At 42.3% G+C, this 19,819-nt stretch overlaps 1 protein-coding gene across 1 annotated transcript; it reads left to right on the forward strand.

Moving 5' to 3' along the window:
- Positions 1 to 16,715: 16,715 nt before the first annotated feature.
- Positions 16,716 to 19,271, forward strand: LOC113035150 (uncharacterized). The gene is made up of 2 exons (XM_026190501.1): positions 16,716 to 18,949; positions 19,170 to 19,271. The coding sequence occupies exon 1, from the start codon at positions 17,159 to 17,161 to the stop codon at positions 18,563 to 18,565; it is 1,407 nt and encodes a 468-aa protein (XP_026046286.1). The 5' UTR covers positions 16,716 to 17,158; the 3' UTR covers positions 18,566 to 18,949; positions 19,170 to 19,271.
- Positions 19,272 to 19,819: the final 548 nt, after the last annotated feature.

The raw sequence follows: 19,819 nt of genomic DNA on the forward strand, positions 1-19,819 counted from the left end.
TTTCCAGCACCCTGGCATAGACTTTCCCAGGGAGGCTGAGGAGTGTGATCCCCCTGTGGTTGGAACTCACCCTGGCTCCAGGGCGGGGCCCCGGTATCCATCGAGGGAACAGGGTAAACTGTTCCCTCGATGTTTTTCTCATAAGGGTCGTCTGAACTGCTCTTTGTCTGGTCCCTCACCCAGGACCCTACCAGGGGGCAAAAGCCCCCAGACAACATAGCTCCTGGGATCCCTGGGACACACAGACCCCTCCACCACGATAAGGTAGCAATTCACAGAGAGGCAAATCCAAGCCATCATGTCCTAATGTCCATCCATTCATTTTCTTATCCAGGGTCGGGTCGCGGGGGCAGCAGCCCAGACCTCCCTCTCCCCAGCTACCTCCTCCAGCTTGTCTGGGGGAACATCCAGGTGTTCCCAGGCTGGCTCCAAAGCCAACCATTACAACCTCTACAGACCCCTTTGCTAAAAACCCATATTTAAGATACTGAAATATTTTAAAGATGTCATTATTGTTTTTATCAGTCTCAAATATTTGACTATACCCATTCAAAAGCCAATCGGTTTAATCAACTTCTTTTTAAAGACACCAATATTGTTTCAGAGTATGCCAGACAATCTGCCTTGCATATGTTTTATGAGGAAATCAAATGATTCCTTACATAAATTAGTGCTGTCAGCATTAATCTCTGTAAAATTACGTTAACGCCATAACCACATTAATGCGGCAAATCTCCGTTAGCGAGCTAACGCTGATCACCCCGTGTGGGCTGCATGGCGTTGTTGCGAAATCAGTTTTACCCCTGTTCTCTTATTCGTCGAGGCATCCAGAGACGGCACCGGAACTCAGTGGTTATTTCACAAGACCTTTATTCATCTTTATTTAAGCATGCACTTCTAGAAGGGAAGACGAGGCCGGTGTGTTCCTCTGCAAAATCTTCACCCCTTTATTAGTTACAGCCAGCTTTATAGAGGCGTCCCCATCATAAAACCCCCCCACAGTGTGCTGCAAACTCTGTGTCTGTGTCTACGTCAGTGCTCGTGAGTGACTGTGTACGCATACCTGTGTGTATGTGTGTGCACGTGAGTGAGTGTGCGTGACAGTTAAAACACTGTGGGTGCAGGTGACTCCCTAGAGGTCATAAAAACCCATCTCCTATCCAGACCACAGTTATCCAGTTACAAATGTTGAGACCTTTCACAGTTCAACTGGGGGAGGGGTCTCCTACAAGTTCATGACACAGTCAGGGCTTTATTACATCGAGGGCAGTGTCAGTGTCTCTACAATAATTCTACAGTCTATGTTAACACATTTCTAAACTCTAAATCAGCTAAACATTCCTACAGCGTCAACATGTTAGCGCCGTGCAGCCCCTCACTCGGGCACTAATATATATATATATACAGGGAGTGCAGAATTATTAGGCAAATTAGTATTTTGTCCACATCATCCTCTTCATGCATGTTGTTTTACTCCAAGCTGTAGAGGCTCGAAAGCCTACTACCAATTAAGCATATTAGGTGATGTGCATCTCTGTAATGAGAAGGGGTGTGGTCTAATGACATCAACACCCTATATCAGGTGTGCATAATTATTAGGCAGCGTCCTTTCCTTTGGCAAAATGGGTCAAAAGAAGGACTTGACAGGCTCAGAAAAGTCAAAAATAGTGAGATATCTTGCAGAGGGATGCAGCAGTCTCAAAATTGTAAAGCTTCTGAAGCGTGATCATCGAACAATCAAGCGTTTCATTCAAAATAGTCAACAGGGTCGCAAGAAGCGTGTGGAAAAACCAAGGCGCAAAATAACGGCCCATGAACTGAGAAAAGTCAAGCGTGCAGCTGCCAACATGCCACTTGCCACCAGTTTGGCCATATTTCAGAGCTGCAACATCACTGGAGTGCCCAAAAGCACAAGGTGTGCAATACTCAGAGACATGGCCAAGGTAAGAAAGGCTGAAAGAAGACCACCACTGAACAAGACACACAAGCTGAAACGTCAAGACTGGGCCAAGAAATATCTCAAGACTGGTTTTTCTAAGGTTTTATGGACTGATGAAATGAGAGTGAGTCTTGATGGGCCAGATGGATGGGCCCGTGGCTGGATTGGTAAAGGGCAGAGAGCTCCAGTCCGACTCAGACGCCAGCAAGGTGGAGGTGGAGTACTGGTTTGGGCTGGTATCATCAAAGATGAGCTTGTGGGGCCTTTTCGGGTCGAGGATGGAGTCAAGCTCAACTCCCAGTCCTACTGCCAGTTTCTGGAAGACACCTTCTTCAAGCAGTGGTACAGGAAGAAGTCTGCATCCTTCAAGAAAAACATGATTTTTTTTAGAATAGGATAGAATAGAATAGAATAGAATAGAATAGAATAGAATAGAATAGAATAGAATAGCCTTTATTGTCATTGTACAGAGTACAACGAAATTGGAGTGCCACTCCCTTGGTGCAAGTTTCAATAATAAATATAAATGTAAAATATAAAAAGTACAAAAAAAAACAATCGTAAGTACTCAAACAATAGTATGTACAATATATACAGGATAGCAGCATTAATATAATGACAGTATGAATAGCAGCATAATATAATGACAGTGACGGTATGGAATAGGTTCAATTGTTTTTGTGCTTATTCACTACGGTGATAGCTCTGGGAAAGAAGCTATCCCTGAATCTGTTTGTCCTGGTTTTATGTGACCTGTACCGTTGGCCTGACAGTAATAGTTCAAACAGTTGGTTGCTGGGGTGAGAGTAGTCCTTGATGATATTGCCAGCTCTGCTGAGGTACCGAGAGTTTGCAGTGACCTCCAGGCTGGGCAGAGAGCAGCCAGTGATCTTCTGGGCTGTGTTGATGACCCTCTGCAGTACTTTCCTGTCCGCAGCTGAGCACCCTGCATACCATGTTGTTATGCCGTACGTTAGGATGCTCTCTATGGTGGCTCTGTAAAATGTCACCAGCAGCCTCTCCTCCAGGTTGTTCCTCCTGAGCACTCTCAGAAAGTGGAGACGCTGCTGGGCCTTTTTAACCACCGCCGTGGTATTTGCAGTCCAGGAGAGGTCATCAGAGATCTGCACGCCCAGAAACCTCATGGAGTGTACCCTCTCCACACAGCTCCCGTGAATGTAAAGTGGGGCCGGGTCTGCTCTGCCCTTCCTGAAGTCCAAGATAAGTTCTTTAGTTTTCGTGGTGTTCAGTTGGAGGTTGTTAACTGAACACCACTCAGTCAGTCTGTTGACCTCATCTCTGTAGTCCGACTCATCCCCCCTTGAGATGAGTCCAACCACTGTGGTGTCATCTGCGAACTTTATGATGGTGTTTGAGAGATGGGTAGGGGAGCAGTCGGATGTGTAGAGCGTAAACAGGAGGGGACTCAAAACACATCCTTGTGGAGACCCAGTGCTGAGTGTGATGGTGCTGGACCGGTGGGGGCCGAGTCTGACAGACTGTGGTCTATTTGTCAGGAAGTCCTTGATCCAGAGGCAGATGGGGGTGGAGAGTCCCAGGTGAGACAGTTTCTGGACCAGGATCTCCGGGATGATATGATTGAATGCTGAGCTGAAGTCCAGAAAGAGCATTCTCACATAGCTTCCTCGGTGCTCCAGGTGACTCAGCACAGTGTGGAGTGCTATGGTGATAGCGTCCTCGGTGGAACGATTTGTCCTGTAGGCAAATTGGTGGGGGTCCAGAGTGGGAGGCAGACCGGCCCTGATGTGCTGACAGACCAGTCTCTCAAAGCACTTCATCACTACAGGCGTAAGTGCAACAGGCCTGTAGTCATTTGTGCTGGCCACAGCTGTCTTCTTGGCGATGGGGATGATGGTGGAGGTTTTGAGGCAGGGCAGGACGTTGTTTGATGACAAGGAAAGGTTGAAGATTTTAGTGAAGACTCCGGTCAGTTCGTCAGCACATGCTCTGAGAACCTTTCCATGTATTCCATCAGGACCTGCCGCCTTCCTGGGATTCACTGACCTTAGAACACACCTCACTCATTTTCATGCAGGACAATGCTCCATCACACGCGTCCAAGTACTCCACAGCGTGGCTGGCAAGAAAGGGTATAAAAGAAGAAAAACTAATGACATGGCCTCCTTGTTCACCTGATCTGAACCCCATTGAGAACCTGTGGTCCATCATCAAATGTGAGATTTACAAGGAGGGAAAACAGTACACCTCTCTGAACAGTGTCTGGGAGGCTGTGGTTGCTGCTGCACGCAATGTTGATGGTGAACAGATCAAAACACTGACAGAATCCATGGATGGCAGGCTTTTGAGTGTCCTTGCAAAGAAAGGTGGCTATATTGGTCGCTGATTTGTTTTTGTTTTGTTTTTGAATGTCAGAAATGTATATTTGTGAATGTGGAGATGTTATATTGGTTTCACTGGTAAAAATAAAGAATTGAAATGGGTATATATTTGTTTTTTGTTAAGCCTACCGCAGACATGAGCGAGACAGATAAATATGAAGGCATGCCAGCTCGGACGTCGCCCGGATCAACAAGGTCCGCGTCAGGTGTTGAGGAACCAGGGCACCCTGACGAAAAGTGGGCTACTGGAACAAGAAGGCATGGAAGAAGGAACACGAGAAGCTGGAGAAATACCAAGGGCTCAGAGAAGAGCTCGAGAGGATGTGGAGGGTGAAGGTAACGGTGGTCCCCGTGGTAATCGGAGCACTAGGTGCGGTGACTCCCAAGCTAGGCGAGTGGCTCCAGCAGATCCCGGGAATAACATCGGAGATCTCTGTCCAGAAGAGCGCAGTCCTGGGAACAGCTAAGATACTGCGCAGGACCCTCAAGCTCCCAGGCCTCTGTTAGAGGACCCGAGCTTGAAGGATAAACCGCCCGCAGGGGCGTGCTGGGTGTTTTTTTTTATATATATATTAGATCTCAGCATGATTTGATGAGTGAATATTAACTATTAAAAAAAATTCCATTGCAGGTTCTATACTTGCAATAATTTGTTTATATCTTAATTGTTAAGTGAAATGAACCTTAATATTAATGTTTAACTCAGTGTGTAATGAGTTAAAGATTCCTCTAAGATCTGCACATCTAGTGTGGGTGTACAAATGGCACATAATAGATCTTTTTTTCTTTTTTTTTAAACGTACTAGTTGCTCAACTTTTCCCACCAGCCACTTGTTTACTTCATCTTCACTTTCCTTGCAGGGAATGCCACAGAGAGTTAACTTGTCTTATCGTGTTTTTTTGGAGACTGTACTTTCAGTTTTATGACCTTTATGGAAGCCTGATCATACAGTCTATAACAGATAAATGAATGATAAAAAAACACTGCATTCTTCTCTTTTAATCAAATCTTTTCATCTGCACTTTTATGATGTTGGATTTCCTTCTGATCAAATGTTCAGCAAGCATACAAATTGCTATCTAAGTGTGTTTCTCATGAAAGTTATGTCTACGTTATATTAAAATGTTTTGAATCTGTTTATTGATCAAAAATAGTCCCATTAGAATTATTTGTTCCTTTCCTTATAAGGTCTTGTTGTTACTCCACTACTCTGCTGTATCGAAGTATTCTGAAATGAAAAGCAATTACACTATAAAAACTGTGGCTATAGCTATATTATGAAGTGCAGCCAGAGTTTAGTCAATCTCAAATATACGAATAAACAAATAGCTGCAAATGGGCTTCACCCTACTTCTTTTTAAAGAACAAAAGAAAGAGAGTAACGACTCCTGGTTTCAGAATATAGCAAACAATCTTCTTTGCATATATTTTATGTGGAAATCAATGTTTTTATTACATTAATTTGTTAGACTCCAGTGTGTTTCGGTGAGCGAACAAAAACTTTCCCTTTTACCGTTTTTTTCCACAGCAACTTTTCCCACCAGCAGTTTGTTTACATTATTTTTACTTTTGCTTGCAGTGAATGCTGCAGAGAGTTAACTTGTCTGATCTTGTTTGTTTGCAACTGAGCTTTCAGTTTTGTGACCTTTGTCGATACTTGTTCATATAGTTTGATAAAAGACGCTGTATTCTTTTCGTTTTGTCGCAGCTTATCTTTTATGCAGGTTATAGCTTATGTTAATATGCATATCTTCAGACTGCAATTGAATATCTTTTTTAAAGTAAACTGTGTACTTTAAGATTTGATGGATTTATTTATAGCTCAATTAACTTGAGCAAGGAAAAATACACATAATGTATAGGAGCTAAAAGCTTTTTTCTCACGTGTCATCTCTGGGTGGTGGTCGTTTTGCAAAACAGAGATTGTAAACGCATCTCCAAAGGTTGATTCTGCTCATCTGGACGTAGCGTTTTCAGCATTTTCTGGCCTGACGAGGTAGCTCTTCTGTGTTGTGCCATCCGCTTCACCAGAGGTTGTTTGGTTTCCCCGATGTATAAATCCTGGCAATCCTCCTGGCACTTAACAGCATACACTATGTTTCTAAAAAGTTGATTCTGTTCATCTGGACGTAGCGTTTTGTGGGAGAAACTTCTTCAGTCTCAGCTGACTGCAGGTTTCCCCAATCTTATAAACAGTACATTTGCATAATGACTGAAACCAGCCCACTGAGGAAACAATGGGCTGAGAGGTCAGTTTCTTAATTGTAATTATGCATTCTCATGACCATTGATCAACAACAATTGACCAAAACACACTGATTAAAGCCCACTGATCAATGGCCATCAGTACCATTCACAGAGAGTTGGGGAATGGCTGCAATAACAGCATTGCCATCTTACAATGCTGTTATTGCAGCCATTGGTCAGTGGTTGTCGATATTTTTAACTGGGGCAGCAGTCGTGTGAAGGTGAGAAAGGAGGATCCAATGGCGGACAGTGGTGGAGGTGCAAGTGGGATTTATTTACAGTGAACAAAACAAAGATGTGGGCAGAACAGAACATAAACCTAATGAACATGGAGAATGAACACGGAGGATGAACACAGACGATCTGACGACGAGCAGAAGCCAACCCACATTATAAATACACACCAGGTAATGAGATGACACACAGGGGTGGACACAGCTGACACTAATGGACATAACGAGAAGCAGACCTACAAAGTAAAACCGGAAACACACAGACTGTTTTACAACACCAAACGCAGGGACCCGAATGGAGCACAGAGGGAAGACACAGGTAGGGATAATAAACACGACACCCAAACCCAAAGGACTAATACAAATTCAGAATAAACACCAAACACAAGATGAAACCAAAATGAAACACAAAACACTGGGTCAACAACCCAGGACCATGAGAATTTTAGTAATTCAGGGTAAATTTGTAGTTTATTATTAACAGGAACACAGTGAAAAGAAACTATATCATTCGGATTGTCTACATTGGAAGGTACTTCCTCTTCCGCCTTTCATAGTAACGTGCGAAATAAATGTGTTGCAGCCCCTTGGTGTGTGCACTCACAACAATGGCTGAGCGTAAATGCAGTCATGTGTGGACGTATTTTACCTCCACAAACAGTCGAGACGTGGTTTGCGATACATGTGGCAAGAAAGTGAGGTGTTGTGGCAACACCACTAATCTCAAACACCTCAGAGTAAATCATATCACAGAATATGACGAGTGTATGTTGAGGCGAACTGAAGAGGAGGAGAGGGACAGGTGCTGCTAGGGTGAGACAGACATCTCTCACCTTTAGTGCTGCAGGCAAGGTGTTCAAATAGCGCACAACTTCAGTTTTTTTATTTCTATATGATGAACTCTGCATTATTAAGTGATAAGAACAAGTAATCTGATGTCCTGTAATCATTACGAAGCTATAATTTGAACATACAATAAATAAAATGTTTTCGTACAAAGTATCGCTATCGGATCAGAATCGTCAATACCGCCCTGAATTTTACTTGGTATTGTTATATTGTATTTAACTTAATGTATATAATTCACTCACTTATTGCACATAATGTCCTTTTTGTATTTATCTACATACTTACTGTATATAAAGTTTTTTCTCTCTCTCAAAGCCTGTCCAAATTCGAAGACTCCCCCAAACGTGGTCAAAAAGTGCGTCCTTTATTTCCCCGGATTTGAAGAATGGCACGGGTGTATACTTCGTGGCCCAACCTATCCCAGAATTCATAGCACGGCCCAGCCAATTCCAGTTTTTAATAATGGTGGCAGCGTCTTAGTTTTAATATTACACTTATTATTCTTTCTGGGTCACAAAATAAACTTTTAATGTATTTTCAAGCGAGAATGTAGCTGAGTAAACTTCAAATATCTGCTTGGTTTATCAAGACATCGCATATTTGCAAAAGCGCTCCAACGTTTTCTTAGACGTCTGTTACCCACCAGCTCGATAGCTAGCCGGGGTTCAAGGCTCACTAGAATAGAATAGAATAGAATAGAATAGAAAGAAAGCTGAAGAAGCTGTTCCGGTACCTGGTGGTCTTAGTCCGGAGGCTCCTGTGGCGCCTCCCAGAGGGCAGGAGGGTGAAGAGTCCATGTGATGGGTGACTGGGGTCTTTGATGATTTTCCCAGCCCTTTTCAGACACCGCTTCCTGTAGATGTCTTTTATGGCAGGAAGTGGTGCTCCGGCGATGCGCTGGGCAGTTTTTACGACCCTCTGCAACGCCTTCCGGTCCGAGGCAGAGCAGTTCCCATACCAGACTGTTATACGGTTGGTCAGGATGCTCTCGATGGTGCAACGATAGAAGTTCACCAGGATGTCTGAGGACAGGTGGTTCTTCCTCAGAGTCCTCAAGAAGAAGAGGCGCTGGTGAGCCTTCTTGACCAGCTTGGAGCAGTTGGTCGTCCAGGTGAGATCCTCGGAGATGTGGACTCCCAGGCAAGGAGCCGGCAAGGACACCAGACTCCCGCCACATCATTTTCAAACCCCCGTGGTCTTTCGCTACTCAGGTTAAACATGATATATAAGTCACTCAGATCATTTAAAAATGTTATTGTTTGGCTTTTTACAGTGTTTTATTTGTACCTCAGTAAATTGGTTTGACTGAGATTAAAATTATAGAAAAATTATACAAAACAGATTCCAAAAAAGTTGGGACACTAAACAAATTGTGAATAAAAACTGAATGCAACGATGTGGAGATGGCAAATGTCAATATTTTATTCAGAATAGAACATAAATCACGGAACAAAAGTTGAAACTGAGAAAATTTATCATTTTAAGGGAAATATATGGTGATCCAAAATGTCATGGTGTCAACCAAGGTTATTATCGTTAACGAAAACTAACGAAATACTGAAAACTAGAAGTGAAAAACAATTTTTGTTAACGGAAATAAAAATAAAAACAAAAAAAGGAAAACTAAATAAAACTGTAATGAGTGTTCACAAAACTAACTAAAATTAACTGAATTTATAGCAAAAATGTGTTTAGTTTTCGTAGATGTGTGCGTGTCATACAATAGTCAAGGGTGAAAATGAAGTTTAGTTTCCAGATTTTTTCTTGCTGTGTCTCATTATGCTAGCAGGTGGCAGTACGTTAGTCGAGTCGTCTGTGTTGCTGCTCCGTCCACGCGCAGAATCATGTCAGGAAAAGTCGGGAGAAAGCGCCAGAGTCCAATATGACTGTGTTTTGGATGAAGCAAGTGTCTTGTAGTGGAAAGAGACAAATTATGAGGGACATTTCTAAAGGGAAAAAAATCCGAGTAAAGTGACGAGTAAGGTAAGTGACCCATGTTGTAGGTGACGTCAGACGCCGGAGAATTGGCGGAAAAAAAGCAAATGGTAGCATAGAGTTTAACAAAGGTTTTTCAAGCTTCAGTATTACCAAATATACTAATCAATTGTCATATAACTAACAACATCTGTTTTATCATCTCTAACACCCTGGAGGACAACGGGGAGAGTTTAGACGCTCTCCAAGATTACATCGACCGCTGTTTTCAAGATTTAGTAATGAATAAGGCCCAGAGTGCATCTTCCCCGGCCAAAATTGAGACGCCGTCATCAAAGAGATGTCGCCCGGCAGACTCCCCCGGTACAACATCGCCTGCCGGCAAAGACATCGCAGACATCCTGGAGTCAATCGACAAGCGATTGTCCAGTTTCGATGCGAGGCTGTCCCTGGTGGAGATTTTACACCGGGAATTTAAATCTCTGAGAGAATCCCTGGAATTCAGCCAGCAGCAGGTGGAATCGCTTGCCGCTGAAAATACCACGCTACGGGAGTCGGTCAAATCTCTCACCGATAACGTGACCCAGCTAAACATTGAAAATAAAAAAATAAAAGAGTCCGTTATCGATCTACAAGCCCGTAGCATGAGAGATAATCTTGTGTTTTCTGGTATTCCAGAATCTGCCGGAGAGGACGCGGAGGCAACGGTGAAAAGCTTCATTAAAATCCACCTGAAGCTGCCGGAAGACACCGTAAAGAACATCGACTTCGATAGAGTACATCGCTTGGGGGGCATGAGGTCGCGGACCGGGAGACCACGGCCTATTGTGGCCAAATTCGGTCAATTCAAACAGAAGGAACAGGTGAAGAGTCGCGGCAGAGAGCTGAAAGGAACGGACTTCAGCGTGAACGACCAGTTCCCCAAAGAGATCCTGGAACGATGCAAGGTCCTGTTCCCAGTTCGACGTAGCTTCATCCAGAAAGGCTCCCGTGCTGTCATCGCCGTGGACCGGCTCTACGTGGACGGACAGCTGTACCGCGACCCCGGCACCACACCATGGTTATATTGACTGCACTCCAGATAAGAACCCGCTACACTCTTTTCTTATTCATTCACACTTTCCCCTTTAACATGGGTTTAACCTAGTAATATCAGTATGATGTCATAGCAGATATAACACCGTCACCCTCCGTCATTGCTTTAATTGGAATGTTTCCGTTTCGTTTCTTTTTTTTTGTTGTCGCTCACAGTTCATGTGGTTTCTTTCTTTCTCTTGTCTTTCACTGCTGTGATCACCTACTTCCCCACTCACCTACAAACAACACCCTCTATTTCTCCATATTTTCACACCACGATCACGCAAACACATCCGCTCAACGGCAGCACATTCACAACAGCCTCACAGCACGCACAGACTTGCAGGACACATAACAAAAGCCATGCTTGTTCATATTAGTGAATATTCACACACATAGTCAGACTTATGGAGCCTCTCACCACACCTTTTTTTCCCCCTCTCTCTCTTTCTATTTACAAACAAGGGATGTTTCCACATTCTCTCCACCCGTCTAAACGAAACACCCAGCGTACATCATTAGAAATACACACACAATTATGGGCATGCTGAGGTTTGTCACATGGAATGTAAATGGAGCTGGCTCCAGAGGAAAGAGGTTAAAGATATTTAACCAGCTTAAAAAACTACAGGCAGATATTGTTTTATTACAAGAAACTCACAGACCTGTCACAGGTTTAAACGAACTTAAAACACCTGAGTTTCCTAACGTGTTTGCAGCCTGTTATAATTCTAGACAACGAGGAGTAGCAATTTTAATACATAAAAATGTTAATTTTACAGTACTCGATACAGTTATAGATCCAGAGGGTAGATTTCTAATTATTAAACTATCAATATTGAACAAAAAACTATGTATTGTTAGTATATATGGTCCAAATGTTGATGAACCCTCATTCTTCCACGGATTTTTTAGTGCACTCTCTGAACACCTCGAATGCACACTCATTCTTGGCGGTGACCTCAACCTTGGACTAAATGAAGAAATGGATAGGCTCAACACAACAGGAACTCAGTGCAATTGGCAGTCCACAAATATAATCAAACAGTATATGAGCGACTTTGGCCTTCGTGATGCATGGCGCTCCCTTCATATTTAGACTTTAATGACACTCCCGGAATATCTGCTTCTGTTCTATGGGAAGCAGGGAAAGCTGTAATGAGAGGTAAAATAATTTCTTTCTCATCACACAAAAAGAAAGAAGAAAACAAAAATATTCAGGAATTAGAAAAAACCATCAAATCACTAGAAGAAGCCTACGCATGCGACCAAGATAAGGAAACATTGAACAAAATACGCAAGACAAAACTAGAATTAAATGAAACTATTAATAAAAAAACACAATTCCTTATACAAAGACTTCGCTTGCAGAATTTTGAACACAGTAACAAATCAGGTCGATTTCTAGCTAACCAGTTAAAAATAAATAAAGAAAAAACAACTATATGTGCTGCTAAAGATTTATCGGGGAACACAATATATGACCCTGGAAGAATAAACAACATTTTTAGGGATTTCTATGAAACTTTATACTCACCACAAATAAACCCATCTAAAAATGAAATTGATCTGTTCCTTGACAACGTAACTCTTCCAAAATTACTAGACAGTCAAGCAATGGAACTGGATTCGCCACTGACGCCAAGTGAACTCCAGGAAGCCCTGATAAGTATGCCCAATAATAAGGCTCCAGGTCCAGACGGCTTCCCTGCAGAATTCTACAAAGAATTCTGGACAATTCTGGCACCAGTATTCCACGGAATGTTGCAGGAAATCGAGGAAAATGGCAGACTACCACCAAATATGAATTCTGCCAACATTAGTCTCCTGCTAAAACCAGGCAAAGACCCTTTATTTCCCTCAAGCTATCGTCCAATTTCTCTTTTAAATGTAGACCTTAAAATAATCTGCAAAGCTCTCTCAAAGAGATTAGAGAAAATAACCCCCCTCTTAATTCATCCTGACCAAACTGGTTTCATAAAAGGTCGGCACTCCTCAACAAACACTCGTAGATTACTTAATTTAATAGACTACTCATACAATAAAAACATCGAAACCATAATATTATCTCTAGATGCAGAAAAAGCATTTGATAGAGTTAACTGGAAATTTTTATTCGCAACTTTACACAAATTTGGTTTTGGAAACTCCTTCATAAACTGGATAAGAATATTATACAATTCCCCAACAGCTCGTATCAGAACAAATGACCAGACATCCTGCAGCTTCTGTCTCCTGAGGGGCACCAGACAGGGATGCCCACTCTCCCCTTCACTTTTTGCAATTTTTATCGAACCTCTAGCAGCAGCATTTAGACAGGCTACAACAATTAAGGGCATAAAATGTAAGAGCATAGAACATAAAATCAGTCTCTATGCAGATGATGTGTTGCTTTTTCTGCAAAACACACAAACCAACCTCTCTGAGGTAATTACTTTAATAAACTGGTTTTCAAGAGTTTCAGATTATTCAATTAACTGGCCAAAATCTACAGTTCTCCCCATTAACTGCTCCTTTCATAATTCTTCCTCTGCCCCACTGCAATCCGGAAATATTAAATATTTAGGTATTAATGTTTCTCCTAAGCTTTCAGACTTAACTAAATTAAACCACATCCCACTTCTAAAGAAAGTAGAAGGCGATCTGACTGTAAATGCCGGCAAAGCCACTTTACTTTGCGCTTTTATTTTGAAGAGTACCTTAGCACTTCCTCTTTTATTGTGTCAGACTTCCTGTTCTGTTCTCGGTGAGGCGACGCAAACACGTTGCTTCAGAACTGGCTAAGAGATGTGCATGGAGGAGGTTGGCTAGCTGATTCAGCATGATTAGCACCCTTGGAAGCAGAAAGAGGTTGGTTAATGATTGCAAACGATTGTTTATGTATTTAAGACACAGAAAGGTTGTTGTTAATTCATTTTATTAAATGCTGTAACATAAATAGTTTAAAAACTATTGATTTATGTCAATGTCACTATTTGAGTTAATCAAAATAATTTTCTATGGTAAAATGTGAACATTTCTGCACTTTCTACTTGAATGTTTAATGGTATTTGTTTGTGCATCTTTATAGTTTTCACGGTGCCATATTGTCGGTGGTTTAAAGAGGAGAGAATAAAGTTGCATCAGTCGAAGCTCTCTGCGTCACGAGTGGTAATTCCAAGTGGGCAGCTACAGTGAAAACTCTCTGACTGCAAGAGACCTGCCATCCCTGCAGAGAACCTGACACCATTTCATCAGAGATCCAGCTACCAACCTGTTACCAGCCAGCTGATTCCACTCGCATCCACAAACTGCAATCGCAAGGTTAGAAAGAACAGCATACTAAAGCTCAAGACTCCAGATACTGAAAGAGACACTGACTACCAAGAAGAAACACAGGACTGCTTACACACATGCACAAGCTGAATGCATAACTAGAAACTCTTTAAATAATGTTACGAGGCCAAAATAATTCATGGACTGCCAACACATAATATTCCTGAATCTGGTTAATATTTCTTGGTGAGCGAAATGTGTTTTTTGTGGAATAATAATTCACAGGATGTCTGTTTATGAAAAGGTTTAAAAGGTGAAGCTCATTAGCTAATTTATGAACATTTGTTGTTGCTGTCTTACGCTAAACATACCTTTGAATGTCCATAATCAGTAAATGTTTGACACAGCGTTACTCTGTGGTAAAGATTAACTACAGCTTTAAAGTATAGTCAGGCAGTAAGGCAATCAAAGCTACAATCGACTTAAGGCAGCTACGGAAACAAAATGCCACTACCAGAAGAGCAAACAGACAACCCCACAAGCGCACCATGCGAATCCAGCTCATCAGAAGAAGAAACAGGCAACCCTACGAACGCACCATGCAAATCTAGCTCACGTGAGAGAAAATTAACAGAGAAAGGCCTAGAGATGCAAAAGCACGATATCAGAAAGCGTGAAAAATCATTCAACAAGACTTATGACTCTTGGAGCAAGGGAAACTAGAACAAAACTAAAATCCCTCTGCTCAGCAGAAGACCTCAATAAACTGCAGCAAAACATTGAAGCAAAGCACGACGCTGTAAGTTCACAGTATGAACCTATCCTGCGTAACAGTAACACCACACCTGACATTGTCAACAAAATGGACGCCTGTGTTACACTAACAAAGGAGGTATGTAACCTCATAAGTGATCGTCTAAAGACTGTTCATGAGGAATATAATAACCATCTTGAGAAAGAAAGAGTAAGAGAAGTGTTAAGCAAGAACGAATATAGGTCTGTTTTTGGCGACAGCATAACGGAAACTGCAAGCTCTATAGAGTTGTCAGAGCAATTGAGCCGTCACTCTGGCTCATCCTGTACCCGCAACAGTAGAGTAGATGCAGAAGCAGAGCTTGCTGCCAAGCTGGAGCAATCAAAGGCTATGGAAGAAATTCAAGCACAGCAAGCACATCTTCACAAGTTAGAAAGTGAATGGAAACTAAAAGAGGCAAAAATGTTGTCAGAAATTAAACTAAAAGAGGTGGAAATGCAACAACAGTTGGAACAAGAAAGAGCAAAACTACAGCAGTTACAAGCAGACAAAGAAGTTGCTATAGCAATAGCTCGCGTGAAAGCGTACAACAGCCTTGAAGGGTTTGAGAACCACAACAGGGAAATTGATAGTAAAATTAGCTCTGCTTGCTACAGAAGGCAAATTGAACCTCAGCTGAATCCAAATGCCGCATGATTCCAACCCCACAAAGCAATTCCAGAAATGACAATGACCCAGGAGTCTGTCAGCTTAGCACAAGCAATCGCTAGCTCATTAAGTATGAATCGCTTGCCAGTCCCTGAGCCTGCCACATTCAGTGGGGACCCTTTGCAGTTTACCGATTGGAAAATGTCATTCATTAATCTGATTGACCGAAAACCCCTTCCAGCAAGCGAGAAGATGTTTTATCTGAAAAATTATCTCGCAGGAGAAGCACGCAAAGCGGTAGAAGGTTTCTTTTACCAAGATTCAGAAAATGCATACAAGGGAGCATGGAAAGTCTTAGAGGACAGATATGGGAACCCATTCATTATACAGAAAGCATTTCGTGATAAACTCACGAGATGGCCAAAAATCAGCGCAAATGACCCACTAGCACTACGAGAGTTTGGCGATTTCCTCAAAGGATGCTCTGAAGCAATCCCACACGTCAAAGGACTAGCTATCCTAAACGATTGTGAAGAAAATCACAAATTGCTCAAAAAACTGCCAGAATGGATCATGCGCAAGTGGAGTCGAATTGTTGTAGATGAACTTGACGAATCTGGCACCTATCCAAATCTTGCATGCTTCACAGACTTCCTGAGTAGAGAAGCACGGATAGCTTGCAACCCGATAGCTTCTCCACTGTTGATGAATTTCAAACCTGTAGATGATCGAATCCCAAAGAGAGCCAAAGTCTTCAACACAAACATGCAACCAAAGAGTTCCGCTCAGGAGAAACAAGACACAAACATTAGTAAATCAAAATCACCTTGTTCTGTTTGTAAAAGTGAAACTCATGGAATCTCAAAGTGTCCCATCTTTACAGCTAAGAGTGTTGAAGATAAAAGGGCATTCATCCATGAAAACCGGCTCTGCTTTGGATGTTTAAGAAAAGGTCATATCACCAAAGATTGCAAAAGACGACACACGTGCAACATTTGTGAACGTCGTCATCCAACCTGCCTGCACGAAAACAGGAAGCAAAGCCCTGCAGAAGCAGTAACAAATAGTTCCGCTCCCACAGAAGAACCTGCAAGCCAGGAAACACACAAGGTCATGTCTCATACATCAACACAACGCGTTTCGGCTACCTCAAGTATTGTCCCAGTCTTTGTGTCTTCTGTACAAGAGCCACACAGAGAAATACTCACCTATGCATTGCTAGACACACAAAGTGACTCAACATTTGTCTTGGACGACATACTTGATAAGCTGAATGTGGATGTCCAACCAGTAAAACTGAAACTCAGTACCATGACGGCTATTGACACAGTCATCTCGAGTAAGAGTGTTCATAGTTTACAAGTTAAAGGACTCCACTCTGACAGTTGTATCCAACTACAACAGGCTTATAGCCGCGACTTTATCCCAGTTGATAAGTCGTACATCCCAACGAAGGAAACAGCATTACTGTGGCCTCATCTCAGAAGCTTGGCAAATAAGTTGCCACCTCTCCAAGATTGTGATGTAGGGCTCCTGATTGGATATGACTGTCCATCTGCGCTGGCTCCTCTTGAAGTCATCATAGGTGACAAGCATGAACCCTTCGCACAAAGGTCAGAACTAGGATGGAGTATAATTGGCTCATCAAATCCCCACCTAGACAGACAAGGAAGCCAGAGCTTTGTGCATCGGCTCACAGTAAAAGAGTTGCCTGTTCCATCAGCGACAGATGTTCTAAAAGCCCTGGAATCAGATTTTGCTGAGAGAACCTATGAGAACAAATATGTGTCCCAAGAAGATGTCCATTTCATACAGTTCCTCAGTAATCACATCACACAAAGGGAAGACGGACATTACGAAATGCCTCTCCCTTTCAAAGGGAACAGCCCACCCAACCTGCCAAACAACAAGAGGTTAGCCACGGTACGTCTACAGTGTCTCAAGAAAAAACTAAAGGCCAACAAACAATACTACGATCTGTACCGAACATTCATGGAAGAAACCATCAACAGGGGTGATGCAGAGCCTGCTCCAACAGCATCTCAGGGGCAAACCGAGTGGTACCTGCCACATCATGGAATCTATCACCCCAGGAAGCCAGACAAACTAAGAGTTGTTTTTGATTGTTCGGCCAAATCCCATGGTGTCTCTCTAAATGATACCCTATTAACTGGACCTGATCTCATCAACCCTCTGGTTGGAGTGCTTTGCAGATTTCGGAAAGAAGCCGTGGCCGTAATCTGCGACATTGAAAGAATGTTCTATCAATTCGTTGTCACCCCTGAATCCAGAAACTGTCTGAAATTCCTCTGGTGGAAAGAAGGTGATTTGGAGAAAGAACCTCAGGAGTACAGAATGGCAGTTCATCTGTTTGGAGCTGCATCATCTCCAGGATGCGCCAATTTCGGTTTAAAGCATCTTGCACGACAACATCAAACCGACTATCCTCTAGCATCAGCCTTTGTGGAGAAAAACTTCTACGTTGATGATGGATTAGCCAGCGTTTCATCAGTTGAGGAAGCCAAAGAACTGATCATTCAGTCACAAGAGTTGTGCAGAAAAGGAGGCCTGCGCCTTCACAAATTCAACTCAAATGAAGAAGCTGCTCTCTCCAACTTAGACCCTTCTGAAAGAGCAGCAACCATTGAACCTCATGGGTTTGACCCATCCCCTTCAGAACGTGCTCTTGGCATTCAGTGGTCGATAAAGGAAGACACCTTCAGCTTCAACATCAGCCTGAAAGATCAGTCTTCAACCCGCCGTGGTTGTTTGTCTGTCATTGCCTCACTCTACGATCCACTTGGATTTATCGCTCCATTCAGCCTAAGTGGAAAACATATCCTACAAGAGCTTTGTCACAGAGGCATTGGATGGGACGACCCACTCCCAGAAGATGTGAAGCCACGGTGGGAGAAATGGATAAATGGTCTTTTCAAGTTGAATGAGATCTCAATTCCAAGATGTTACCACCCACACGACTTCCAAAATATTGTCAGAGTAGAGCTACACCATTTTTCGGACGCCAGTTGTGTAAGATATGGTGCATGTTCTTACCTGAGATATAAAAATGACAAGGACGACAACCTCCCACGAAACCATTGGCAGCTAGGTCGAGTTGTCGAGACCTTTCAAGACAATGATGGCTTAGTCCGTCGAGTCAAAGTACGAGTTGGGGAGAGAAAGCCTCAAAGAAAGCAAGATGCCCCTTCTAAACCTTCAGTAATTGAGAGACCAATCCAAAAACTAGTACTACTCCTTGAGAATTAAATAAAACAAAATATGTTAAGGCAATACTAGTTATGTTTATACACTACCTTAATCCATTAAGTATACCTACCTGTATAACTCTGATAGTTCAATTCAGTCATCCATTTATTAGTGTAAGAAATCCTGTACAATTCACTTGCTTTGTGAATTTGTTCGTTCATTGTATCAGGATTTGGTGGGAGTGTAAATGCCGGCAAAGCCACTTTACTTTGCGCTTTTATTTTGAAGAGTACCTTAGCACTTCCTCTTTTATTGTGTCAGACTTCCTGTTCTGTTCTCGGTGAGGCAACGCAAACACGTTGCTTCAGAACTGGCTAAGAGATGTGCATGGAGGAGGTTGGCTAGCTGATTCAGCATGATTAGCACCCTTGGAAGCAGAAAGAGGTTGGTTAATGATTGCAAACGATTGTTTATGTATTTAAGAAACAGAAAGGTTGTTGTTAATTCATTTTATTAAATGCTGTAACATAAATAGTTTAAAAACTATTGATTTATGTCAATGTCACTATTTGAGTTAATCAAAATAATTTTCTATGGTAAAATGTGAACATTTCTGCACTTTCTACTTGAATGTTTAATGGTATTTGTTTGTGCATCTTTATAGTTTTCACGGTGCCATATTGTCGGTGGTTTAAAGAGGAGAGAATAAAGTTGCATCAGTCGAAGCTCTCTGCGTCACGAGTGGTAATTCCAAGTGGGCAGCTACACTGACTAGATGGAAATCTCTACCCATATCACTCATGGGAAGGGTCGCCACTATAAAAAATGATGATCTTGCCAAAAATAAATTACTTATTTTTGATGATCCCTAACAAACCATCACAAGATTGGTTCAGATCTCTGGATTCATATATTTCCAAATTCCTTTGGAAAGATAAACCCCCGCGTATCAGCTTAAAAACGCTACAAAGAACCAAGGATAGAGGAGGATTAGATCTGCCTAATTTTCACCAATACTTCTTAGCCAACAGGCTTCAGTTCATCTCAGAATGGTCAAAACATACCTTCTTAGATGAGCCCTGGCTAGATGTTGAACAGGCACTATGCAAGGATCTAGAGATTTCAGACCTACCATTTATTAGCTCAAACATCAAAAGACATGAATGCTTTAAAAGTATCAACATCAGCTTCTCTCTGACAGCATGGTGGGAGTTTCTAAAAATAACGGAGTCTTCATTAATCCCATGCAAACGTACACCTATCTGGAATAACCCTGACATATTACAAAACAATAATATGATTAATTTCCCAGAA

This window comes from Astatotilapia calliptera, chromosome 13 (genome assembly GCF_900246225.1).
Source record: "Astatotilapia calliptera chromosome 13, fAstCal1.2, whole genome shotgun sequence".
In the NCBI taxonomy this organism is placed as follows: Eukaryota; Metazoa; Chordata; class Actinopteri; order Cichliformes; family Cichlidae; genus Astatotilapia; species Astatotilapia calliptera.